Raw genomic sequence first — 26,694 nt, 5'->3', positions numbered from 1 at the left:
TTTTAATGTGTCTAGGGCATTAATAAATTTTAATTAAAATTTATTAATGGTCGTACAATGTTTAGAATGAAGAATATTGGACATGCACAGATTCAATAGGCTCTAAGGAATCCTTTGATAGTATCTTAGAGTGAGTATGATGATCCTAAGTCCCCTAGTGAGTTTGTGTCAAATTTATTAAAGACATTATAAATTTTAGAAAATGATAAGATATAATCTAGGCTTTTGAAATTAGGCTTGAGGGCATGTTGAGATTTTAGGAACTCACTAGTAGTGGTTTCAATCAGTTCTGATGTGTTTAAGATCATCAATGAATTTTGATCAAAATTTATTGATAGTGATACAATATTTAGAATTAAGAATGTTTGGACCTGTATAGATTCAGAAGGCTCCAAGTGGTGTCTTAGAGTGAGTGTGTTGATCTCAAGTAGCTTAGTGAGTTTATGTTAAATTTACTAAAGATTGTACAGATTTCAAAAATTGGCAGGATGCATTCCAGGCTTTGAAAATTAGATTTGAGGACATGACAAGCCTCAGGGGGATGCAAAGAACTCACTAGTCTTGGTTTCATTCGGTTTTGATGTGTCTAAGTTCATTGGCGAGTTTTGATTAAAACTCATTTATGACCCTACAATATCTAGAATCAAGAATATTAGGCATATGCAAACTGAAGAAGCTTATAGGAATCAAATGGTGGTGTCTTAGGATGGGTATGATGATCTCAAATCTCTTAATGAGTTTGTACAAAAAGTTCTCAAGGTTGTGCAAATTTCAGAAATTAACATGACGCATCCTAGACTTTGAAAATTAAGTTTGAGAGTATGGTGAGACTCCGGAGTATGTAAAGAACTTAGTGGATTGGTTTTGATCAGTTTTGATATGTCTAAGGTCATCAACGAATTTTAGCCAAAACTCACTATGACTCTATAGTATCTAGAATCAAGAATGTTGGACATATACAGACTCAAAAGGCTCAGACGAATCCATTGGTGGTGTGTTAGGGTGGATATAATGATCTCAAGTCTCTTAGTAAGTTTGTATAAAATGTTGTCAAGGCTATGCAAATTTTAGAAATTGATAGAATGCAATCCAAGGTTTAGAAATCAAGCTTAAGGGCATGATGAGACTCAAGGGATGTAAGGAACTCACTGTCAGTGGTTTTGATCAATTTTAATGTGTCTAGATCTATCAATAAATTTTGATCGAAACTCATAATGATCCTACAGTGTCCCTCCAAAATTAAGAATGTTGTGCATGTACAAACTCAAGAGATTGAGAGGAATCCATTAATAGTGTATTTGGGTGGGTATGATGATCCCAAGTCCTTCAGTAAGTTTGTGCAAAAAGTTTTCAAGGTTGTGTAGATTTTAGAAACTGGCAAGACACAATCCAAGCTTTGAAAATTAGGTTTGAGGGCATGGTGAGACTCAAGTGGATGCAAGAAACTTCCTGGTTCTAGTTTTCATTTGGTTCTAATGTGCCTAGGCTCATCAACGAGTTTTGGTCAAAACTTATCGATGACCCTATAATATCCAGAATTAAAAATGTTGGGCATGTGTAAACTCAAGAGGCTCAAAAGAATCCATTGGTAGTATCTTATAGTGGGTATGATGATCCAAAGTCCCTTAGTGAGTTTGTGCAAAAGGTTTTCAAGGATGTGAAGATTTTAGAAATTGATAGGATACAATTCAAGCTTTGGAAATTAGATTTGAGAGTATGGTGAGACTTAGAGGGGTGCAAGGAACTCACTAGTTGTGGTTTAATTCGATTTTAATGTGTTTAAGGCTATTAACAATTTTGATCAAAATTCACTCGTGATCCTACAATGTTTAGAATAAAAATGTTTAGCGTGTGCAAACTCAGGAGGCTCAGAGAAATCTATTGGCGCTCTTACAATGGGTATGATGATATAGTTCCTTAGTAAGTTTGTATCAAACTTACTAAAGACTGTGCAGATTTCAAAAAAATTTATTGGATGCAATCTAGGCTTTCTAATTTAGGTTTGAAGGCATGATCTTAGAAGGCTACAAGAAAAGTTTGTGTCCATTTTAGGATGACTAGGGCCCACCATCACTAATGACTTTGAGCCAATAATCATTGATAAGGAGACATGAACCACAAGTAACTCAGCTTTACTCAGGTTTGCAAAGGATGAAGAGATTCAAATGAAACCCTCGGGGCATAATTAAGTTGGTTACAACGGAGCAGAGTTGTAGAAGAGGGTAAGGGTTCAAATTTCGACGACTCCACACGGTCGGTCCCATGACCATATGTGAGGAGGTAAATCGAGAAACTATAGTTGATCACGACGGAGGAGGGTATTGGTCGGCTTCAAAACATAGGGATTTGACCTTAGATAACTCCCATTTGAAAGATATAGTCCATTTGAAAGATATAGTTGTCGACCTTGTGACATTGTCCAATGAAGATCGTAGCCTTTGGCATGCGTCGTTAGGGTTTTCAGCTGACACTTTCCTTTCTATCTCCGTCGGATCACGATGACTGCTCAAACACAAGAGGAACTCCTTGCCGCTCATCTCGGGCAACAAAATTAAGATCGATGTGAGTTACTATTCGCCTCTCAATTCCACTCCTTTTCCTTCTTGTATTCTAGACTCGTTTGGGCTTTGATCAGTGTTCTTGGTTGGATCTTTTGTTTAAAAGTACCGTCTTTTTATTAGAATTTTGGGATCATAATTATAATTATAAATATCATGTAGTCATCAATTAAATAAGTCAAAAATTAATATGATTAAATTATGATTAAAGAATTTGACTTAAGGGCTTAATTGTCATGAATATAATAGTGTGGATACCACATGTGTAATTTCTAATTTGTTGAGGAGTCAAATTAGAAATATGCAAAATTGGATAATTATAAAAGGGGTTATGATCTGCAGAACGACGCTTCAGTCCCATCGACAAAACTCTTACGAGGAAACTCTTTGGATTATAAAAGGGGTTTAATTCTTTTATCTCTCCTCCATTTAGAAATTTGCTTGAATAAGTATATTATGCTCGATCGAGAGCTTAGTGGATCCCTAATTACATCTAATTGATCTGGCACTTAACCGGGGGAAAATCATCCTTTACGAGAAACTATTTTGATTTTCGTGCATGCTTTTAGGAATCTCTATGCTAACGAAAATGGAAAACGACGTTTGGTGTTGAATTTCTTCTCGTTTGATATCTGATTTGTAGTGATATTTGGCGATCATGAGATGATGTCGTCGTATCTGTTTTGCTTTTCATCATCTCATTTTGAAGCTTCAATTGTGATGGATATCATTTACGGGCCTTTATCAAAGTATTCGTTCACAATATTGCATAATTGTTGTATATGATCTGAATTAGTTCCATTCTGCATGACACATTTACAATATCAATCTCAATTAAGGTGAAGAACTGGTCGATCTGCTCTAGGGTCAATTTGTTCTATGCTCATAGCAATTGTGACTTCCATTCTTATGGAAGTATATATGTTTCACTGGTTTCAATGGCAAGATCCTGTTTGATTTGTATCATATATGACCAAATGGGCACTTGATCTTCTTGATTCTTTTGAGGGATAGGTGTAATTAATAAGTCTTATATTGTCTTAAACTTTATTTTCTTGAAACTTACTAATTTATAGAAGTTCTGGTTGTCTAACATCAATCTTGTTGCTGCTTAGTCGGTGTGAATCCATATTTTAATTGAAGATCTCTGAAGATTAAAGTCCAATATACTTTGATTGTTAAACTCTTTATTTATTTATGTTGTCCTTGCTTGGAAGTCCAAGCAGGGATGATGATACTGAATGGTAGTAGCATAATGTTTTTACTCGTTTGGAAGGAAGTAGGATAGGAATCAAGATGAGGAAGACGGACGACGACGACGATAATAATGATAGTGATGATAAAGAAGATGTTGAAGGTATCTATATATACTCCACTTGTTGCTTTAAGAATCGTTCTTTTTGAGCATTTGTGGGGCTTTGGTGTAGCTGAAGCAGGGCAAAGGTTATATATCTATTTAACTCAAATGCTTAATTTTTTCCCCCACAAATTAAGAAAATGGACCCTAGAAAATTAAACATATATAGGCAATGTTCTCCATTGTATTTGCTCTTCAAAACCAATTGTCATAATAACTTTTTATTTCATGGAATTTGGATTTTTCATGCTTGTGCATCCTCTATTTTCATTTAACTGTCTGGCCGATATATAATTTAGTATCTAAGATGAAAACTGGTTCAATCAAAGAATGCTGTTGGATAAGAAGAACTGAAAAGCTATATATCTTTCTATTTTGTTCGACAAGAATGCTATCTGACAGACAATTCTATTTATTTGTATATTTCTAATTTGATAATTTCAACTTGTTAGTTTATTTTATTTAATACAATCATGACAAGAAGAACTGAAGTTAAAGCTATACTCTGTTATTCTTCTTGATGCTAAAATGTTCTGTCCTCATAAATATAAAAAGACAATTAATTGCTCTAAGTTTTTCTTTGCTAGTCTTTTCCATGTAAGGCTTGTGATTCCTTAAGCTGTTCTTTTTTTCACTAATATGTATCTTCATTATATCAATTATATAGCTGATGGTAGACTGTATAGATTCATTAAAATAGAATTGTTGCAAGAATTTTCTTCCAAATGAGGAACGCAATCAAAGGATGCTGTGCATTTGGATTGGCCGTCATATGCGCTTCCCGATTTACCTCGGTGGTCGGTGAGAAACTTCTGTGGGACCGGACCGGCCACCTCAGGGATTGAATCCATGAGAGTGATTGGGATTTATCATTAAGATAGAACTGTCTTTATTTATTTACCTCACTTTCAAATAAAGTTGAGGGATTTATTTATTTATTGTTAATTAGGATTCAACTGGCTATTAAACTGCTTGAAGGTCTGCAAGTCGATCGACTTCATCAATGGCGCCTTGGCTGAAGCTGAGAGGGTAAACCGGCTGGCGGTTAGGATAAAACAGCCCAAAGTTTTGCTCCACGCCGGGAGGCTTCTGGTTCTCGTTGAACATCGCGAACAGGTAGGCCTCGATCGCTCTCCCAGCCCTCCTCGGCGTTCCTCTTCCGACGTGCCGGATTAAATTTTGGTTGTACGTCTGCGCGTTGCCAACACTCGCCGCGAATCCTCCGGCCGACGGCCACCCGCTCTCCGACACCACCACGACCACGCTCCCCGCGCCAGCCTTCTCCAGCGCGGCGTACACGGCGTCTACTTGGGCGTCGAAGAGGTTCTGGTAACCGAACTGGCCGTCTTGCACGACCACGCCGCCGGCCCTGAACAGGGCGTAGTCGATGGAGATTTGGGAGGGATTGTCGACGTAGCTGAAGTAAGGGTAGACGTTGACTAAGAGCGGGGCGTTGTTTCCCCTCAAGAACTGGAGAATGGGGGCCAAGTAAGCCTGCGCCGCCGCCGAGAAGGCGCCGTTTGAAGGCGGGTAGGACTGGCCGAGCACGCCGGTGTCCACCGCCGTCGATACTTTGATCTGATTCTGTAAAAGAGCCAGCTTTCATCAACACAATTGAACTGTAATCGTACGACGACTGAGACTAAATTTTGTTACTTGAAGTCCAGCGGAGGACAAGGCGGTCTGGACGTTGCGCATGGCCGGTAAGACGTACTGCGCGGCGGCGTCGCCGGGGATGAGCTCGTTGCCGACGGCGATGTAGCGGAACGAGACGCTAGGCCAGTAAGCCACCACGTTGTCTCTAACCCAATTGGCGGCGGCGGAGGGATTCGAGGCCATGGATTGGAGCTCTGTTCTGGGCACGTCCATGATCAGTTGGATGTTGGAGCTCCTTAGAGCTTGCAGCGCGGTCCGGTTGGGGTCGTACAGCCTCATCCTGCCGATTCCGTAGGAGCGGTAGAGGCTCACGACGTCGGCCGGCGGAGGGAGGTTGTTCCCCAGCATACCGTAGCAGACGCCGATCGATTGAGCTCCTGCAAAAAGAAATAGAAAATAATTAATTTGAATTTGTGATATTGAGCGATCACTGGAGGTTTATATATATATCGATCGATTACTCGTAGGAACAGCTACGAGGATGGAAATCAGTAATGCGATGACGATCGTGAAGAAGGCCTTTCTCGTTGCCATGGTGGGAGAAGATGTTTGAATAATCTTTGTTTTGGAAGCACGCACATTGTTGTTTATCCATTTATAGAAAATTATGGAAAGATTGTAGAAAGGTTTATTAGCAAAATAAGGTCTCCGGTACAATGGTGCAACGGTAGGACATCCGGGTTGTGACCTAAGGATTCGCGGTTCGATCACCCAGGGATTGAGTCCATGAGGAAATTTTCGTGGGATCGGGCTGATCACCCAGAGATTGAGTTCATGAAATTAATTGGGATTTATCATTTTTTATTAGCAAAATAAGGCGAAGACTTTTCTTATTGTGGAAATTATTGTCTTGTGAGTGGATAAGGCTAAGACTTTTCTTTGTTGTCTCACCTACTTTTGACTAGTTGCTTTGATTTGATTACTTTACATTAAACTCTCCTTTTATTCTATTAATGAAATGGATTTTTAGATAAGTGATAAAATTTTGTACATGTAGATGGATAGATTAGAGATTAGTTCACGTGAGGAAAACGTTTTGTAAGCCATTTTGCAAGTTCATTGAGTAAATAAGCTTGGCTTTTTCAAATTTAAGAGTTTGATGATTGTGATTATTAAATAAAATTTTTAATATAAATAATTTAATATTTTTATGAAAAAAAACGAATGTAAAAAAAATTATATAGATGACTTTAAAATTTTAGACCTTAAAAATTTTATATGATGTACCAAAAAAAAATATGAAAGTGTCTTTTAAATCATTTTCAATAAAGTGTTTTGACAAATTGCCTTTTATTCTTTCTATTCTCTTCTTTTAGACCAGATTTAATAAAATGCCCCCATGCAGAAAACTGACGCTCTGCCACTGAGCTATAGGGGCCGTTCGATGGTTTTTTTTTCTTTGATTTTTGTTATTATTAGTAGTCATTTATTGTTCCCCAAAATTAGCTGAATTTTAGTTGCCAAAAAATTGAAAAATTAAATAAAGGGGCATTCCGAGAATTGAACTCGGGACCTCTCGCACCCAAAGCGAGAATCATACCACTAGACCAAATGCCCTTTTCACATTAAAGAATTTTAAATTTACATGTTATAATATATGTAAACCACTAGACCACAGGGAACTTTCTTTCTTTGATAGATAGCTTATAGTTAAAGAATATAAGGAAGTAATCATAGAATGTGAAAAATGCATGGACTCAATTTGAATTAGACCTGGCAATAAAAGTGTAACTGGGTCAATTATCTATTAACCCAGTTTGACATTTCAATATCGTAATTGATCAGTTTTTAGTTAGATCAATTATGATTTCGATCCAAATTTAATCATGAGAAACTGTCGATTAAAAGTTTTTTTTGAAAGAAGTATGTTTTGACTATTGGAATTGTAAGTTAAGCAATCTTATCATTTTTTGATAAGGACTATGATTAATTAATCATTATTCTTTAAATTAATTTTATTAATATGATACTCTATTTTATTATTTTTATATCAAATTCTCTTGTTTCTCACTTCTTTAAACTTAATTATTGTTCTCAATTCTTTAAACTTAATTATTTTCTACTTATTGTCAGCATTCAAATGGAAGAAAGTTCATCTCAGTCTCAAAAAAGACAGGAGAAGATAATTTCGAATTTGAAATTTGATGATATTAAATTTATTGACTTTAAGATCATATAATAAAGTATAAAAACTTGGAAGGTTTGAAATACTCCCCTTTTAAAATCATATATTTTTATCAAATATTAAAAAAATAACATCACTCTTCCATTTAAAATATATATATATATATATAATATAAGTATGATAACACATCTTATAAATTTCCAATCAAATGATGACTATGGATCATTCAAGCAACATAGTAAAACTTAACCTTAAGTTAAGTTTGAAGTCAATCATTTTTAAACACAATTATTCAAATTTTCATTAACGATTTTAATTTATTTATATATTATAATATTAAATTAAAAGAAACATTAGTCAATTTTTTTTTATTGGGCATCTTTCTTTTAATTTTAGTTTTAAATACATATTTAAGTATTTTTGTCAAGAATTATTTAATCCAAATGTAAAGGTGTACACTTATTTGTACAATTAAAAAATAATAAGATAAACTAAAAAAAAATAATTAAAAATTTAGTAAATTAAATAATAAGTTATTTTTATGTTTAAATATTTGGATTGACCACAAACACAATTATATCTTAAGCATATTGACTATTCATTGGATTGATAACTTTTGATCAACTCAAAAATATTTTATTAGCATATCGATTGTTTGATGAAATACATATTATTCATAACATATCTTAATTGATGTGCTTAATTTTAAAAGAATATAAATTTTAAATATTTTTAATATTATTTAATAATTCTAATTTTAATACTTAAGTATTGGAGCTTATAATTATAATTATATGTCAATCTATTATGATAGTTTATATTTTTTTTATATTTGATGTGTATATTATATTTTAAATTTACATATGCAAGACAAGATGACTTTAAAATTTTAGAAATTCAAACTAAATAAATTAAAATTATTATTTCTTATTTATAGTCCTATTTTACTATAGGAAAATAATGGGATAAATTTTATAAAATTAATGGAATTAAACCTTAAAAATTTTATATGATGTACCAAAAAAATAAATATGAAAGTGTCTTTTAAATCATTTTCAATTACACATAAAAGTGTTTTGAAAAAATTGCCCTTTTTTCTTTCTATTCTCTTCTTCTAGACCAGATTTAATAAAATGCCCCCATGCAGGATCGAACTACAGACCTTCAGTTTACAAGACTGACGCTCTACCACTGAGCTATAGGGGCCGTTCGATTTTGTTTTCTTTTTATTGTCTTTATTATTAGTAGTCATTTATTGTTTCCCAAAATTAGCTGAATTTTAGTTGCCAAAAAAATTAAATAGAGGGGCATTCCGAGAATTGAACTCGGGACCTCTCGCACCCAAAGCCAGAATCATGCCACTAGACTAAATACCCTTTTCTTGCTAATGAATTTTAAATTTACCTCTTATAATAAATGTATTCTAACTAGACCACAGGGACTTTTCTTTTTTTGATAGATAACTTATAGTTATAGAGTATAAGGAACTAATCATAGAATGTGAAAATTGCATGGACTCAATTTGAATTAGACCTGACAATAAGTGTGTAACTGGGTCAATGGGTCAATTATCTATTAACCCAGTTTGACAGTTCAATATCGCAATTGATCCGTTTCTAGATTTCGATCCAAATTTAACGATGAGGAACAGTGGATTAAAAGATTTTTTTTGAAAGAACTATGTTTTTACTATTGGAATTATAAGTTATCAATCTTATTTTTTTTTGATAAGGATTATGATTATTCTTTAAATTTAATAAATATGATACTCTATTTTATTATTTTTATATCAAATTCTCTATTTTTGTTTCTCAATTCTTTAAACTCAATTATTTTCTATACTTCTTGTCTAGAATTTATTGGTATAGGGAGCATCATATGATCGAATCTTAATTTTGATCATGATAAAAGATTTAAATTAAGTGTGTGATGTTTACTGATGAACATGATTTAAGTGTGTAGGTAGCATAGGAAAATTCTAGTTGAGGCTAGGCACAGGGAAATCATAGCGGAGACTAGGCAGTAAAAATCCCAGCTGGAGGTTAGGCAGATCTAACTTGGAGGATTAGATAGGAAGTCTTAATTTGGAGGACTAGGCAAGAAGATTTGCCAGATCAAGTGCACTAGGTGAAAGTCTAGGTAGGTCAGGGTAGACAAGATGTCTAGCGGTGGAAGTTTAGGTAGGTCAGGTAGACTAGATGTCTAGCAGTGAAAATCCTAGGGATTGAGAATCGAGCTAAGTAGAAATCCAACAAGTCTAGAGGACTTGTTGACAACAGGTAAATTCTCCCGAGTGGAGTGGGTGAAAGCGCGTTCTTGGCAAGGGGAACAGTAAGTGTCGGTCTGACCCAGGATTTCAATGAAAATCCGAAGTCAAGACCAAAACTATTATGAAACTGTTGCACATTTTTCTGTTAATTTTTGGTTTTGTGCTAACTTATAATGCAAGAAAGAAGGGGTTGAAACTTTGTGTTTCGGGCGCCCTTATTTGGATCCAAGCACCCGGATGACGACTGGACGTCAACAGAATGGGGCCAGCGAATCAGTGAGGTGGCAGAGTCTCAGTAGTCGATACATCTCAGCTTCCAAGGGCCCCGATCTGGATAAGGCATTGCGGAGTCAAGGTTTATTCAAAACCTCTACTTCAACATAGAGGCGCCCAGAAAGGGATACAGGTGCCTGAAATGCCGAGTCATCAATGCCGATGGTGGATTGACGAACAACGTAGAGGCACTTGGAAAGTCTTCTAGGCGCTTAGATACCCTAATAAAAGAGCCTCGAGGGAGAGCCCTTGATGCATCATTCTACACTTAAGCGACGACCATCTGCACGCGAAGCATCAATCAGGAACGTCGTCGGAATGCCGAAGAGTTGTACCAGAATTCGATATCTTCACTTTGTCGGTAAATTCATTTTGTGCTTAATTTCATTAGGTCAGTAGCGTTGTTACTGATTCTATATTTTGTAATCGCTAACTCCCTTCCGTAAGAGGGGTGTTATATAGTTGATTGCCTGTCGGAAATGATCATTTGATCGTGGGTCTTGGAGTAGCAGCTTGTGGTTGTGATCCATGTAAATATCTGCGTGTTCTTTCATTGTGTCTTTTATTTTTCCACTGCATTCTATACTTCTCTGATAGCAAGAATTTATGAGTACTCTACGAAATTCGAAAATGCTACGAAAGCACTATTCACCCCCTCTAGTGTTCTTAACGATCTTACAATTGATATCAGAACGAGCGGTGCACGAACACAGTGCAACCACTGTCGAGCAATTTTTTAATTTTTTAATATGTTCTATTTTCTCCCGCACTACTAATCCAAGATCAAGTCTTAGTAAATTTTAGATTTTTTATTGTGTGTAAGATTTCAATGGTCCATCAAGAAGGATACAACACTGCAAAGTTGTTGGGATCATTCCGGTGCAATGTGCATGTTTCACGTTTCAAAAATATGCACAGTGGAAATAAAAGTGACAATAATTATTAAGTTATCACAACACATACATGCATAGTAGGGAAACAGTAAGTACAAAACATAGTAGAAAATTTAAAATTTTACAGAATTAACATTCTACATGTACCTGAGGTATGACGCTTAGCGGGAAGGGCATCAATTGCACGATCCACCTCCGAGTCCCACCTCTACTGGTGATCCACGCAAAGTGATCTTTAGGATGACTTCCAAAGCCTCAAGTCGCATCACAGTCTTCGGTATTAGCCGACGAGCAGTAATGATCGATATGAGAGAAAATTTTAATATCGAAAACACACAATAACACACGTCGTGATCATTTTCGGGGCTTTCTTTCTATCGCCGAGAATTTACAATTCCGACAACATAGAATACAAGAAAAATTACTAGAATAATTTTTGAGAAAATGGAAAAGTCATAGGCACACATCAATAACTCTATGATCTACCAAAAATCTCGGAACACCTGCAATTTCTTCGTCCAACGAAGAACCTCACGAAAGCTTCACCGGCGAACGGTTCGACGATAGCAATTAGGGTTTTTAGAACCTTAGGTGGCAGCAAGGCCAACCTCACCAGAATTCTGATTGGTCGGCGGTAGACCAAGGCGGCAGCGGCAGTGAGCAGAAACTGGCAGAACAGTGGGTTTCGGGCTCCGGAGCACGCGAAAGAAAAGGGAAGAGGTCAATATCTGTTCATGCTCTTCTCCTCCGGCGGGTGGTTCCTCCGACGAGTGGTGGAGCGTGTGTGAGCGGTGATCACAGCGGCGACGGCAAGAATTAGGGCAGAAGAAGAAGAGGAGGGGCGCTAGGGTGTGTGAATTATCTTATCTATGAAACCCTCAGCCTCAACCCTCTCTTATACCCTTCGCCGACGCGAAAAAGGTGGCAAAAAACTTGGCTATCGGCGGTGACCAGGCGGTAGTGGATGTGGTCATCGTGTCGGTGAGGAGGAAGGGGTCGCAATGCTAGTTCAGCTGGGGTTGTGTGGATCGGGCTGAGAAGAGAAGAAAAGGGCTCGGTTTAATTAAATCGGGTTTAGGCTAATTAGTATTGTAGCAAACCATCTTTACTTTTGGTTCGTTTGGTTCGGTGATCAAACGACCTCCGATTTGATCCAATAAGTTTTGTTTGATTCATGTTCTCGAGATGAATCTGGTCATCCCCTTTATTTTACTAAAATAGTTTTCATTTTTAATCAAACCAAGTTGATTTAATTTTGGTTCAATATTAAATCATTTAGTTCAACAACCAAATTCCTCCTGGTTTAAACCAAATCAATTTTTCTCATTGTTTGGTCTAACCAAATCAGCATTCTCTCAATGTTAAAATCTAATTCTCAAACTCGTTTTAAGTCCTTTCGAAAATTTCTTGTTCGTGTGACCCAATAGGTTCTCGGTTATGTTGGTCGTCCATAATTAATCATTAATTTTCAGAATGATTATGAGTGACACCTAGTAGTACATCATAATCCCCAATTAATTGAAAAATCAATGATTAATTTCAGAATGATTTCTATACCTTTCAGCTGCTTTAATAATCGTGTCTCGTTCCTTTCACTCGTCTTATACCCATTTGGTTCAGGACATAGTTTGTCTATGCCAGTCCACACTAGGCTAACTATGTCAGACATAGCCCAAGCTAATCTCTTGCCTTATGAATTCAAGTTACTTGCACATGTGTCCAAGAGTGTCATGCTCTTGACATGTGTTACTTTGGCCAAAGAATTTCAGTAACAATCCCAACAAGTGGTCGTAGGGTATACTTCTCTCTTAGTAGAGAGTGATGAATCCTCTGTGGGCTATTCAAATACCTTCGGGCACTTCAACTTATATCCAATCATCCTGGGTCCACACCTTATTAAAGATGTCTGTTTAAGATGTCAAAGTATAAGCCTACATGATCAAGGTAACTTGAATACCACAAATCTAAGGAAGCTCACACTTAAGCCGCATCGAGATCTTCGTTGACATGAACTTAAAAAGAACCATACGAAGTCTCAAAGCAGGTCACTCTAATGAACTGATTACCTTTAATCAGCATCCATATTTATCTCTCAACATCCAATATCTCCAACTAGTGAGATCGACTACTTGTTGAACCAAGGAGTTTAAATGTGTTAGTCTTGGCAAAATTGATAACGTCCATAATCATCAATTCATCGACTAGGGATAATTTCAATATATTCATAATTACACATGTAGAGATTCTCATAAGTTGTGATCTAATCACAAATTCTCTTATGCTATGAATTGTATTGTGGGCGTTCAGTAATTAAGTTTAAGATCCAATTAAATGTAAGATAAAATTATGAAAATTTTGATATTGTGGAAGAGACATCATATGCCTACTTTCCTTTTATAAACTCTAGATAAAATTTACAATTTCGGATTTTAAGAACAATTCTCAAATTTCGATACCAATCCTAAAGGTTAAATTAGTCAAATTGTTGGTATCCTACAATTATGCACAACAAAAGTAATCAATTAAATCTAGAAATACAATTGAGTAAATAAGGAGATAATTTATAATATATTTTCATAGATTAATTATCCTATTTATATTCAGATAAGAAATTAAGGTATATTTCCAAATGGGTTGATATCCATATATAAATAAGAATAACCTTGGAGAGAGTCCAACAATTCATTCTTAAGTCTTAACTACAATGGTAGGTATCATATACCGATTATGTATCACGTATACATCGTATGTATAACACCCGACTTCACCTTTATCCGCATTGACCTTGGAGAGAGTTCAACAAATCAACGCTTCAAGTTAAAGCCAACCCGATAATCGTGAGATCATATCTCGATGGTTCTAACATGTTTAATTTCAGGCCGAACTTGGAGAGAGTCCAACAACCCAAACAAGAAATTAAACTCCGGTTCTAACCATATTATCGGAAGGTGTTAGCTTTAATTATTTGTAAGGGATTTCCAGGTCTCATCCTCTTTTCATGCAAACAATTAAATTATCTACATGACATGACAATAAATGACATGACATAATTAATGCAACTAATCATGACAAATTATATGACATGACATAATTAATGCAACTAATTATAACTATTTCCAGCCATAGTTATCGTAAATTTTATTTAATAAAATATGGTAAAGAATCTGATTTTACAAATCAAGATTCTTTAATTAAATTAGGAAATAAATTTTCATATCTAATCACATATTTTATTTTAGAAAATATAATCTTTAATTAAGAAAATCTAATTAATTAGGAAACAAATTTTCTAATCCAAATTTCTTAACAAATTAGAAAATTCTACAATTAGAAATTCTAAATTAAATCTTAATATTTTCTTTTAGGAAATAAAATTATTAATTAAGAAAATCTAATTAATTAGAAAATAAATTTCCTAATACGAAATTTCTTAACTAATTAGGAAATTTCTATAATTAGAAATTCTAAATTAAATTATAAAATTTCTCTATTTTAGAAATAAAATTTTAATTAAGAAAATCTAATTAATTAAAAAATAAATTTCCTAATACGAAATTTTCTAACAAATTAAGAAATTTCTATAATTAGAAATTCTAAATTAAAATCTTTTAAAAATTTTCTAAATTAAATTTACGATTAACTACTACACGTAAAACTATTTTACGCGTAGGCCTTGCACTATCAGGCTCTGATACCACTGTTGGGATCGTTCCGGTGCAATACGCATGTTAACACGTTTCACAAACGTGCGCAGCGGAAATAATTAAATAATTAACAGCTAATTATTATCAACACACGCATGCAAAGCAGGAAATAACAGCATACAAGGCATGATAGGAAATTAAAATTTTTTGATTAGAAATTATTCTAACATTAAAATTTATAGAAAACTAAATAATTTTGCATACCTTTCTGATGACGTTTGAGCGAGATTGGTATCAATCGAGAGGTCCTCGTCCAAAGTCCTGCCTCTACTGGTGATCCATGCCAAGCTCTCGTTTGGACGACTTCGGAAGCCACGAGTCGCGTCATCATCTTCGGTACTAGCCGATGATCGATGACGATCGAATCGAGAGAAGCCTTATTCCAAAAATCATGCAACAACGTTTGTCGCGATCGTTCCGGGGCTTTTTGACTATCATCGAAAATTGAATTCTCAGTGTAGTTTCGGTGGTCAACCATTGACTGTCGATTTGGGACAAACAGTTAAAATGTTTTCGACATGGATGGAATAATCTCTAAAAACTTCATAAGTTCTGGTAGCTATGGCAACTCCTGATATCAAAATAAACTAGTGCCTTGTGACAATTATTCCGGTAGCAATTTCATAAATCATGGAAAAAGAAAATAAAACAAAACCTTTTCTCTTCCTCTCCACATACAACCACAACTGAAACAGAACACACACAAATAATCCCATACAACCACTGTCAGGAAGAGCCCGATCACAATCGGGAAGTCAAGGCTGTACATCCTCTGCCGCCTGTGGGTCTCGGTTGGCACGCTCGGGAGACCTTGGACAGCGCCGTGAAGGATGAGTGGCGAAGGATGGCTACGGCTGGTGCGGCACATAGGAGGAGCCAGACCAGAGGCCTGTGCCGCGCTCTGTGAAGAAAAGGAAGCCCACACCACGACCACCACATTGTGACCATCGGAAAACCACCCTGGAACCGGAAGCAACACCGCGCACGCCAAAAGCGACCTCCGCTCGTCGTAAGCAGCACCGTGCACGCCATCCGCGCCCGTCGTAAGCCACCTCTGCCCCTGCCGTGCTCTTTTTTCGCTGGCAGAGCCACGACGGAGGTGGGTGCGATCGGAGCAAGGGCACAACGTCACTAGGGCAGAAGCACGGCGGTTCTCGCGGCCGATGTGCGCTCACGGGGAGAAGCAGCAACCAAAAAAGGGCCTCCTTGCCCGGGATCGGCCACCACACTCACCGGAACGACGTCGCCGCGTAGTTGGGAAGAGGATGAGTAGGGATCGGCGCCGCTCTGCTCGCATGGGAGATGAAACAGGGATGCGCTACGCCCTAAATTGTGATTCTCTGCTTTTAAAGAGAATGCTACAGTAACCACCATTAGCGATTAGGTTTAAATCGGCTTAAACCCGATTAGGGTTTTCTGGCTGAACCGGATTTTAATCCCAAACACTGTAGCAAATCGGGTTGACCTTTGGTTCGCTTGGTTCACTAACCAAATGAACTCCGATTTGACCCAAATTAGTTTTGTTCGTTTTGGCTTCCCAAGATAAAACTTCTCATTTCTTTCATTTTGCCAAAATCTCTTCCATCATGAACCAAACCAAGTTGGTTCAATTTGGTTCAAAATCGAATCATTTGGTTCAGTAACCAAACGGTCTCTGATTTAAACAAAATCAGTTTTGTTCGTTTCATCTTCGTAAGACGAATTTCATCATATTGTCCTTTGTCTGGTCTAACTAGACTTTATTTCTCTCATTTTGAGAATCTAATTCTCAAACTCGTTTTAAGTCCTTTGGACGGTTTGTAGTGCATGTGACCCAATAGATTTCTTATTGTGTTGGTCGTCTGTAATTAACAATTAATTATGAAACGATCATGAGTGGCACCTAGTAGTACATCATGATTCCAATTGATTGAAAAATTAATGATTGATTCCAGAATATTTCTAAACTCTTCAGCAGCTACACTGAATCGTGTCTCGTTCCTTTCACCGTCTTATACCTACTTGGTTCAAGACATAGTCTATGTGTCGGTCCCCACTAGGCTGACTACGTCACACCTAGCCCAAGCTGCTTTCTTGTCCTATAGATTTAATTTACTTGTACATGTGTTCAAAAGTACCGTACTCTTAACATGTAATGCTTTGACTAAAGACTTTTGGTAACAATCCTGACAAGTGACCACAAGATATATGTCTCCTTTTCCAAGGAGCGATGAATCCTCTGTGGGCTATTCAAACACCTTCGGGCACTTCGACTTATACCCAATCATCCCAGGTCCACACCTCCTCAGAGATGCTTGCTTAAGATGTCAAAGTATAAGTCTCCATGACCAAGGTGACTTGAATACCGTAAGTCAAAGAAAACTAGCACTTAAGCTGCACTGAGATCTTCATTGACATATGTATCGAACCATATGAAGTCTCAAGACAAGTCACTTCCAATGAACTGGTTGCCTTTAACCAGCATCCACGTTTAACTCTCAACATCCAATGTCTTTAGTCGTGAAATCGGTTGTTTGGTTAACTAAGGAGTTTAAACGTGCTAGTCTCGACAGAATCGATGACGTCCGTGCTAATCAATTCCTCGACTAGGAATAATTTTAATACATTCATAATTGCACATGTAGAGATGCTCACGAGTTGTGATCCAATCATAAATTCTCTCATGTTATAAATCGTATTGCGGACATTCAGTATTTGAGTTTAAGATCCAATCAAACACATATGGAATGTGTACTCAAATATTGAATTGCTATTTATCCAATAAATAGGATAACCGTAAGGCGATTGCCTTATGATACCTCTCAAATTTAACAGAATAGTCCTACATCGATAAATTCCATGAGCTTACATTCCTTATTTATGTTGTTGTGTTAATAGAGTTAACACAAACACCCATGTGCTCTTTTCTCACGGGGTGTAGCGGAGCAATATCATTTTACGGAGATAGTATTTAATACTAGTCTCGATGATTTGATATCAGTTTGTATTAATTTGAGTTTATTGTGTCGTTGTCAGGGATTGCCCAGAGTGAATTTGAGTAGACATACAACTCATTTGGATGCTTCTCTTTGGAAACACTCGACTTAACTATCCAACAATGAATTGAAATCTTGATAAGATAACTTTATTGACCAACAACTAGAATTTAGTCGACTAAGTCTTCATTTGGTCAACTAATAATAATTTTAGTAAACTCAAACTGCATTCAGTCAATTGGGTTGAATAAGACTGCAAGTTTATTTGTCAACAACTTTTCACGTCAAACAACTTCAAAAGGATCTAACCAACTCAACCATGTTTAGTCACCTTCTTCCAACGATCGTTAATGTTGTGTCTCAATATTCCTCGTCTAACAAATCCTTATATGTCCTATTTCATTCTTCTTTGATATCTAATAGACCTTTAACCACCAAGTTAACTAACTTAGCCAAGCTAAGTTAAGCTCCACGAGCTACTCCAATATCACTTTAATATTTTTCGTCTTATGGTTCTTTAGATGTCTTATGCAACCTTATCTGAACTCCATTGAACCTCCAAGCCATTGAGTGTGTTATCTTGACTGTGCCAATGCATCATCCACACTCAACCTTATCGAGTCACAAACTTTGTAAGTTCTAGGTTGTCCTGCCAAGTTCTTATACAACTCAATAATCATATTAAATACATATGTAAGGTTTAATTTAAACTTTTTTCTCAAATATTAAAATGTAAGGTCAAGCCTAACCACCTAGGGCATGATGTCTCCTTTTTCTCAAATCTAGATCTCAGATTGCATTGAACCAATTTAACCCATGTGCGAGCACGACGAATGTCAGATTAATCAAAGGGGAGACACTCCTATAAAAGAAGTGAGATCTTGAGCAGGAGAGATGAGCGAAAGCTATAGTAAAAGAAGAAGAGAATCTCCATCCACTTGCGTCCCCCCTTGCTCTCTCTGTTGTGCATCTCTTGCTTGGCATAATACCCATGGTAGCATTCGAGTACTTCTCAGTTTGCCATGGCCACCAGTGCTTGTTGTGAATCATGGTTTGTCGTAGTATTCTAGGAAATAGATGACTCATGACAACCTCAAAGCACAACAGGAGTTACGGTGAATCTGTTTTAAAGAAATTGCATTGAATGCAAACCTCAACTTCTCAATTTCCAAGCACTTGGAAACTCACTCAAGAGTATTTCCCAAGCACTTGAACTCTATGCTCGAGCACTTAGCACTCAGGCAATACTCAACAGTCGGACGACTTCTCTCTTGACTCGACATCTCCTCCTGAGCACTCAACATCTCCTCCCAAGCACCTGGAGGAGATGTCGAGTCAGTGACTCAACACTCAGAGTACTCTGTTGACTCAGTGACTCTGCTATTCGACCAACTCAGTAAGTCGGTACTCATCCTTTGGTAGTTGGGCAACTTGCATCTTGACATGGGAGAACTCGACTGACTCAGGCAAGCTCAACACACGCCTACTCGACACTTTGCTTCTCACTCGGGCTCAGGAAGCACTCGAAGCAACTCAATGATTATTGTTTTGACTCAGGAAACATTCAATATAGCTTGATTAAACCATTCCCGCTGGTAATTTGAGATTATCTGCTTAGGCCTTTTAACAGATAAGTTAAAGTTAAATTTTAATTTCAATTTAACAATTTCCCTTGTAATCTCCGACAACGAGATTGTCTAACAACATCTTTTCTTATTAAACTCAATCTGACATTTTGATAGATATAACACTCGACTTCACGGTACCAACTATCAAATATATTCTAGACAAAGCCTCTAATGTTGAGATTCTTTAGGATGTCTACAACTTATGAAAAGGATCTTCTACTTATCGATCTCTAGCTAGGTGACCTTCACTAGGTCCTATATATATGCAATAAAGGGCCTAAAAAAAATACCCATAAGACTATGGTGTGATGGTAAGAAGTGGGATAGACTCCTTAGGTAATGAGAGTTTAAATCTCAAAGTACTTTACACTTGAGGAATTTGAAAAACTTATGACACTGGGTCATCCTTCAAAACCCATCTGCATTTTCTGATTTATCTGCACTTCCCGATTTAACCACATCAAAACAATTTAGAGCAAAACTACAACATATTATAGTAATTTTGATAAAAAAAACATACATACTATAGCATTTTGATCAAAGCTTCTACTTTAACAAATATAACTTAGGATGCATATTAAGTCATTATGCTTACTTGTTACATTGCCTTCAAATGCTCACATCAACATGCTAGTAAACAAACATTTAAAGAATTTTTCATAGATTTTTGATAAAGTACAAAGAGAAAGCATGAAAAATGGAATCTAAGGATGATGATAAATGAAAATAGAAAGCTTGACAATGGAAGGATGATTATAAACGAAAACAAGCACAATCAAGAAAAACACTTAAAGAGCAAGGGGAGTGAGAATGACTTATAAAACTCACGATCTTAAATTCGTTTGACACAATCATTTATCTAGGTAGTTGCTTTGTATTATAATAGTTGGATCGATCAAGTATACAGGACGTAATTAAAATATTTTTTATATTAATTCAACTTTAGGTGTCTTCTAAAAAAAGAGAATGACTAACTGTAGTTTTGATTTATCATAAATATCATGAAGTTGATAAATCGTTAAAATGATGAATTTCATCTTTAAAAAGAAAAATTACAGAAGAAAAGAATGAGGGGCAACTTAGTAATTTAGTACAGTAGACCAACTACCTTTATAACCTCGAGCGAGTGGGCATCTTTGGCGTGCGTCGTTAGGGTTTTCGAGCAGCCGCTTCCCTTGGATCACGATGACTGCACAAACACAAGAGGAACTACTCGCCGCTCATCTCGAGCAGCAAAAATTCGATGTGAGTTACTGAATCCCTTTATTGTTCGCTTTTAAGTTCCATTCTTTGTACTATAGACTCTTCTGGGCTTTGATCTGAGTGTTCTTGTTTGAATCTTTTGTTTAAAATTGTTGAAGATGCGACCTTTTGTCGTCCAGATTCGGAGCATATTGTGAAAATGCACGAGATCTTAGTGGATACATACTACATCTAATTGATCTTGTACTTTAAGCTTCCTTTACTAAAAATTTATCTGATTTGTAGGCATGTAAGTCTCGTAACCTTTTATTGTTGTGGTCGACCATTAATGCATCGGTAATTTTGGGGGGCTTTTAAGAATCACAAGGCGAACGAAATGGAAAAAATGATGTTGATTTTTTTTCTACGTTGATACTCTGTTAGCATGAGATTATGTCTTCATATCTTTTTTGGTTTTCATAATCTCATCGCAAAACTTCAATTTTGGTGACGTTTGTTATGTTTCTTCTTGTGCAAATGTCTTGGGCATCCAATATCAAGGTGTTGGTTCGCATTATTTGCGCTGATACATGGTGAGACGTGAGATCCACTAATGGTTGTATATGATTGGTGTCAGTTACATTCTGCAGTGCTCATCTATCAAATTGCTATCAATTGAGGTGGATTGGCTTGTCAATTTGTACTAGGATCCATACTAACTGATCAAGACTCACTCCAAACAAAACATGACGCTTGTAGGAATTGTGACTTGTAAACTATGTGCACCTTGCAATCTCATATTTCAGTTTATTGGTTTCTTTCATGATCATTTCAATTCTAAGGGAAGTACATTTTACTGGCTTCAATGAAGTTGTCTTGTGTAACTTCTATTATATCCCATTGCTTAGGTATTAAATCTTGTATCTCTAGTATTATAACTCTAGTAAAATGGACACTTGAACGTTGTTAACTTTTGAGGGTAGCTATCCAGTGTAAACATGTTATAGTGGGCTTCTGGTCTGATTGTCTGAAAAATTTTAGTTTTCTTGAATAGGTATGTGAGACATTAGCCTGTAGAATTTGAGGTTGTCCAACATGAACCTTGTTGCTACCTAGTCTGTTTAAGGAAGCCTGATCCCATGCTTTGATTGAAGATCCCTTAAGATTGATGTGCGGTATATTTTGATTGGTAAACTTTGTATTTATGCTGTGTTATTTGAAAAATAAGTAGAAAGGGAAAGAAAAGGACCTGAAAACTTGTAATTTCATTTATTTACTGAGAAGGAAGAGGAGAGGAAAAGATTTATATCCATCCAAATCTTCCATTTGATTTTGTCCAAATCTTGAACAAGTGGAGAAAAGGCAAGTTTGAGCTTCTAAATATAAATATGGTCTATAATATTATTATCCTCCTTTTGTCTCTGTCCAAGTAAAAAAGATGGGTGAAAAAAATGGAAGCAAGATAATGGAGTGGAAGTGAGATAGAAAGTATTAGTTCAAATGAGGTAAAAAAATAAAGAATTGGATTGCATTATCTTCCTACTCCACTTTTGGCAATCTTGCAATTTATAGAAACTGAAAGGAAGAAATTAATGTTACATCCATATGCTTGTTTTTATTAGGGACTCAGAACCCTCTTTATTTTCATTATGACTTGGGTGGAAATAAAATGGAGGAGTTGGTAGGAGTTAAATTCCTTGATCTCTGTTTATATTGGAGAAATTGACAAATAAAGCTATTACTTTTCCCTCTTCTTTTGTCCAAGTAAACACACTATTAAACTATTTTTGTATTTTGTTTCTTCTCTAATTCATCTCCATCAAATAAATATGACAGATTATATGATAATTTGGATGCTATAAATTTGTTGCTAACAACTAAAACAAGGTAGCACCCCAAATAGTTGGGAGTAACACAGCTTCTTGTTATTGCAATTAAACAAGAAAACATAAACAGATTAAGATACTAGTTAGTTAGGTTTACTAAATACTTTTTGCTATTACCAACAAGAGTTATCTAATTATTTTGACTAATGTGCCTTAAGGAGAGCTTATTGCAACCTTTTTAACAGAATGATGAACCACTTGTGGAGGATGATGAGGAAGATGATGACGACGATGACGACGACGACGATGATAAAGAAGATGAAGGTATCATGACTCTTCTTGCTGCTCCAATAATTATTCTTTATTAGCATTTGAGACTTCTGAGGCTCTGGTGTGGATAAAACATAGTGTGTATTGGACAGATATTTTAAGTATATATAATATTCTATTGTGATATACTCGTCGTATTTGTTTTTTTTTGTCAAATTAAAAATGGACACTAGACAGCATATACAGGCTGTGCTCTCTATTCTGTGGTTTGTTCCTCTAAATCGTTGTGCTAGTCCAGTTTCTGGTTTCATTTATTGCCTTAGCTGGTAATTCAGAGGCTCCGATGAGAAACTGGTTAGATCATGGAATGGTGTTTAGATGGCAGAAATGTTGGAATTGGTGTGCCTTCTCATCATCTTAAAGATGGATTGGCACACCTTACTTGTAAATTGTATTTTAAAAACATTTATATTTATTTATATAATTTAAACCTTAATATTTTTGAAATTCATTTTCGATCTTATATTTGTTCTTTTTGATGTGAACCATGTTGAATTTTCAAATTCAATTACATGTTGCAATTTATATATTAGTCACTTCAACTTTCTCTTATAAACCAATTATCTATAACAATGGGTACATGGAGCAAGATTTTTTCCCCAAAAAAGATATTGTTTTGTCAATTAATTCAAGTGGCTGACATAAAATAAATTTGAAACTAAACTTTCTTTAATGTGCGGCAGGTAATGTCTAATTTCGTATGCTAATTGTCAATATTCCATTTAATTTGATTCTAATTAAAATAGTTATATGCATGATTGACATTTATAATTTAGTGAAAGAAGTGGGAAAGTATAGTTATTCTTCTTGATACTCAAATTCTGGCATAAATTTAAAAGGTAACTAATTACACAGCTTTTAATGTCTGTTATTGACTCCACCAATTTTATATAATGGCCTGCTTCACTAGTCTTTTTTTATGTAAGGCTTGCGATTCCCTTAAGCTGTTTTCTCGAGCTGTCTTGATTCTCCCTCATTTTTTTGTTTTTCGAGATTTATTAAACTTTACATTTTCACTATTATCTTCATTATATAAGCTTATAGTAGATTGTAGAGTAGAATCTTGCTTCATAAAGATAGTTATGTGTTCTCTTTTTGTTTTTCTTGAAAGACTAATAAAATGATAAGCTGGTTGCTGTGTAAATACTCCTTGTGACTTGTCAGTTTATTACAGTAAAGTTAAAACGTGCCATTTTTCTTTAAAACCTTTAGAACTTATATTTGTTTCTTTTTCCATTTTTCTTCGTGCCAATTTTCTACATAGTTGTTGTTTGACTTAAGATCCTTCAATTATATATATTTTTTGCATCTACTAAATTCATGTTAAACATATGAACTTCATTATCTAACAAGCATGTGGTTTTTATTTTTAGTCTAGTTTTTTTCCCCAAACATCTTCGCTGGTTACGGTGTTAGTAACCCATGTTACAGATCAGATCTTCAAAACTGGTTGCAGTTGTTATTGTCAATCGAAATGAAGTTTTTTAATATTTTATGAATATATCTATCTTTTAAAATATATACAGGACAAGAAGGAGATGCCTCTGGAAGGTCAAAACAAAGTAGGAGTGAGAAAAAGAGCCGGAAGGCTATGCTGAAGCTTGGTATGAAGCCAGTACCCGGCGTCAGCCGTGTAACAGTAAAGAAGAGCAAGAATGTAAGTCGACCAGTTATTACTGTTTCTTCTTCCAATTTGTTATGAACTTCAAGGTGACATTATTATTCTGTCAATCCAGATATTGTTTGTCATATCAAAACCCGATGTTTTCAAGAGTCCAACATCAGACACCTACGTCGTGTTCGGAGAAGCCAAGATTGAGGACCTAAGCTCGCAGTTGCAGACTCAAGCTGCCGAGCAGTTCAAGGCCCCAGACATGAGCCATGTGATATCAAAACCCGAGCCATCTGCCATCGCACAGGATGACGAAGAGGTCGATGAGACGGACGTGGAGCCGAAGGACATCGAATTGGTGATGACCCAGGCTGGGGTTTCCAGGTCTAAGGCCGTCACATGCGCTCAAAGCTGCTGAAGGTGATATTGTCACAGCCATCATGGAACTTACAAATTAGTGTTTGAAATCTTTATCCGAGAGCTATCGTCGTAAGACCATATCTACTCAAGTTTAGTAGTTTATGTTTGGAGTCCGTCAAATCCTGTGCGTTATTATTTATTTTTAATACTTTGTTTGCACTTTCAAATTTCAGAGGATTGCTTCATGGTTAGATCTCTCTGTTTTTTCCAGCAACTTGTACAATCAAGATGGAACATGTAGGCTTACGGTAAGTCGAATGTTTCCAATGACGATGGATTCTGATTTCCCATCAAATGCTGGGCTATTGCCTAAGAAATTGAGTGGGTAAACTGGTTGCATGTTTGGCTTGAATAAGCCAAAGTTTCCTTCCACCGCTGGAGACTTCTGGTTCTCGTCGAACATCCCATTGATATACGCCTCGAGCTCACCTGAGCTGGTCGGCGTTCCTCTTCCGACGTGCCTGATCAGATTCCCGATGTACGTCTGCGCATTCATCACGCTTGCTCCGTATCCTCCCGCCGTCGGCCATCCAGTCTCCGACACCACCACCGCCGGCCGCTGCACGCCTTCCCTCTTCAAAGCCGCGCGGAAGCTGTCGATCATCATGTCAAGGAGGTTCGTGTACGGGAACTCACCGTCCACTACGACTGTGCTGGTTCCGTTCATCAAAGCGTCGGAAATCGACACCTGGTTGGGGTTGCCGGCGTACACGAAGTAAGGGTAGGCGTTAACCAGGAGCGGGGAGCTCGTGTTGGCCAAGAACGCCGCTATCGGGCTCAAGAACGTACTCGCGTCTGTAGAGAACGTGCCGGCGGAGGGCGGGAAGGAGGATCCGAGGACGTCGCCGCCGACCGCGGTGGAGACTTTGACACGGCTGTCAAGGCCGGCCGAAGCCAGAGCAGTGTGGACGTTGCGCATGGCTGGGAGGACGTACTGCAAGATCCCGGGACCGCCTCGTTTCCGACGGCGATGTAGCGGAAGGCGACGCCAGGCCAGTGGGCGGCCACGTTGCTCCGGACCCAGTCCATGGCGGCCGAAGAACTGGTGGCCAGGGATCGCAGCTCCGTCGTCGGGACGCCCATGAGGAGTTGAATGCCGGAATCGGCGAGGGCTTGCAGGACGGTTTGGTTGGGGCCGTACAGTCTCATCCTGGAGATGCTGTTGGACCTATAGAGGCTTACGACATCGGCCGGCGAGGGGAGGTTGTCTGCTTCCATGCCATAGCAAACTCCGATGAGCTGCGCAGCTGCAATTCAACGTAGCAAGTACCAATTTTGACATCTCGAAAACAGAGAGAGAGAGAGAGAGAGAGAGAGAGAGAGAGAAGGAAGTGAATTACCTGCTGGAGCTGCAATCAAAGTCGAAACCAGTAGGGCAACGAAGGCAATCATCACGACAACAGGATGATTGATTTCTAGACAAGAAGAAGATATTCTGACTGATAAATAAACATTAGAAATGTAGAGACAAGAACTTTGACTGATCGCCGACAGTCGTGCCGACAGTCGTTGACGTCAGTTTGGTCATCGAGGCGTGTTCCATGGAGCTTGTGTTCCAATTTCCACCGGTCAACTTGATTCGCGGGCATATTATTGCAGATATTTTTGTTAAAGTCAAAGTTTGAATCTGAAAATTTTAACTTTATTATTTTTATACCGATTTGTTATTTAATATCCTTTTAAAGAGTTTTTGGCTTTCGTAAACATATTAAAAATTAAGATAAATTATATAAAATATAAAAACCATATGCATAATTCAAATCATGTTGGGTAATTCTCAAACTAATTTAAGTTGAAAGTTTTTCAATGAGCACCTAGTTTGACTTTCTTGATTCCCTTGTTAACATGCACAAAAAGAATGAAAATACCCTTTTTGCTCTGAGAAA

At 36.9% G+C, this 26,694-nt stretch overlaps 2 protein-coding genes, 3 non-coding genes and 1 pseudogene across 5 annotated transcripts; 1 reads left to right on the top strand and 5 right to left on the bottom strand.

The window, feature by feature from the left end:
- Positions 1-4,644: 4,644 nt before the first annotated feature.
- LOC141831575 (glucan endo-1,3-beta-glucosidase-like) lies at positions 4,645-6,149 on the bottom strand. The gene is made up of 3 exons (XM_074718959.1): positions 6,033-6,149; positions 5,572-5,948; positions 4,645-5,499 (listed from the first exon to the last, which is right to left on the bottom strand). The coding sequence occupies exons 1-3, from the start codon at positions 6,103-6,105 to the stop codon at positions 4,879-4,881; spliced, it is 1,071 nt and encodes a 356-aa protein (XP_074575060.1). The 5' UTR covers positions 6,106-6,149; the 3' UTR covers positions 4,645-4,878.
- A 907-nt stretch (positions 6,150-7,056) lies between these two features.
- TRNAP-UGG (transfer RNA proline (anticodon UGG)) lies at positions 7,057-7,128 on the bottom strand. Its single transcript has one exon. It is a non-coding gene; the product is annotated as a tRNA-Pro (tRNA).
- A 1,702-nt stretch (positions 7,129-8,830) lies between these two features.
- On the bottom strand, positions 8,831-8,902 carry TRNAT-UGU (transfer RNA threonine (anticodon UGU)). The gene has a single exon. It is a non-coding gene; the product is annotated as a tRNA-Thr (tRNA).
- A 98-nt stretch (positions 8,903-9,000) lies between these two features.
- Positions 9,001-9,072, bottom strand: TRNAP-UGG (transfer RNA proline (anticodon UGG)). Its single transcript has one exon. It is a non-coding gene; the product is annotated as a tRNA-Pro (tRNA).
- Positions 9,073-20,587: 11,515 nt separating this feature from the next.
- Positions 20,588-24,999, top strand: LOC141831965 (nascent polypeptide-associated complex subunit alpha-like protein 1). Its single transcript, XM_074719416.1, has 4 exons — positions 20,588-20,683; positions 22,692-22,770; positions 24,303-24,433; positions 24,513-24,999. The coding sequence occupies exons 1-4, from the start codon at positions 20,624-20,626 to the stop codon at positions 24,804-24,806; spliced, it is 564 nt and encodes a 187-aa protein (XP_074575517.1). The 5' UTR covers positions 20,588-20,623; the 3' UTR covers positions 24,807-24,999.
- LOC141831964 (glucan endo-1,3-beta-glucosidase-like) lies at positions 24,930-26,203 on the bottom strand (annotated as a pseudogene).
- Positions 26,204-26,694: the final 491 nt, after the last annotated feature.

The sequence above is a fragment of the Curcuma longa genome, chromosome 7 (genome assembly GCF_044706935.1).
Source record: "Curcuma longa cultivar G26 ecotype Majalengka, Jawa Barat chromosome 7, ITB_CL_G26_1.1, whole genome shotgun sequence".
Classification (NCBI taxonomy): domain Eukaryota; kingdom Viridiplantae; phylum Streptophyta; class Magnoliopsida; order Zingiberales; family Zingiberaceae; genus Curcuma; species Curcuma longa.
This window is presented reverse-complemented; position numbering and strand designations above follow the sequence as displayed.

Bases quoted from the DNA above. Each gene is read 5' to 3' on its own strand.
- LOC141831965 (XM_074719416.1), top strand. From the start codon at position 20,624: ATGACTGCACAAACACAAGAGGAACTACTCGCCGCTCATCTCGAGCAG. The intron at 20,684-22,691 runs GTGAGTTACTGA...CCTTTTTAACAG, and splicing joins TCGAGCAGCAAAAATTCGAT to AATGATGAACCACTTGTGGA. The intron at 22,771-24,302 runs GTATCATGACTC...AAATATATACAG, and splicing joins CGATGATAAAGAAGATGAAG to GACAAGAAGGAGATGCCTCT.
- LOC141831575 (XM_074718959.1), bottom strand. From the start codon at position 6,105: ATGGCAACGAGAAAGGCCTTCTTCACGATCGTCATCGCATTACTGATT. The intron at 5,949-6,032 runs GTAATCGATCGA...TTCTTTTTGCAG, and splicing joins CCTCGTAGCTGTTCCTACGA to GAGCTCAATCGATCGGCGTC. The intron at 5,500-5,571 runs GTAACAAAATTT...GCTCTTTTACAG, and splicing joins TGTCCTCCGCTGGACTTCAA to AATCAGATCAAAGTATCGAC.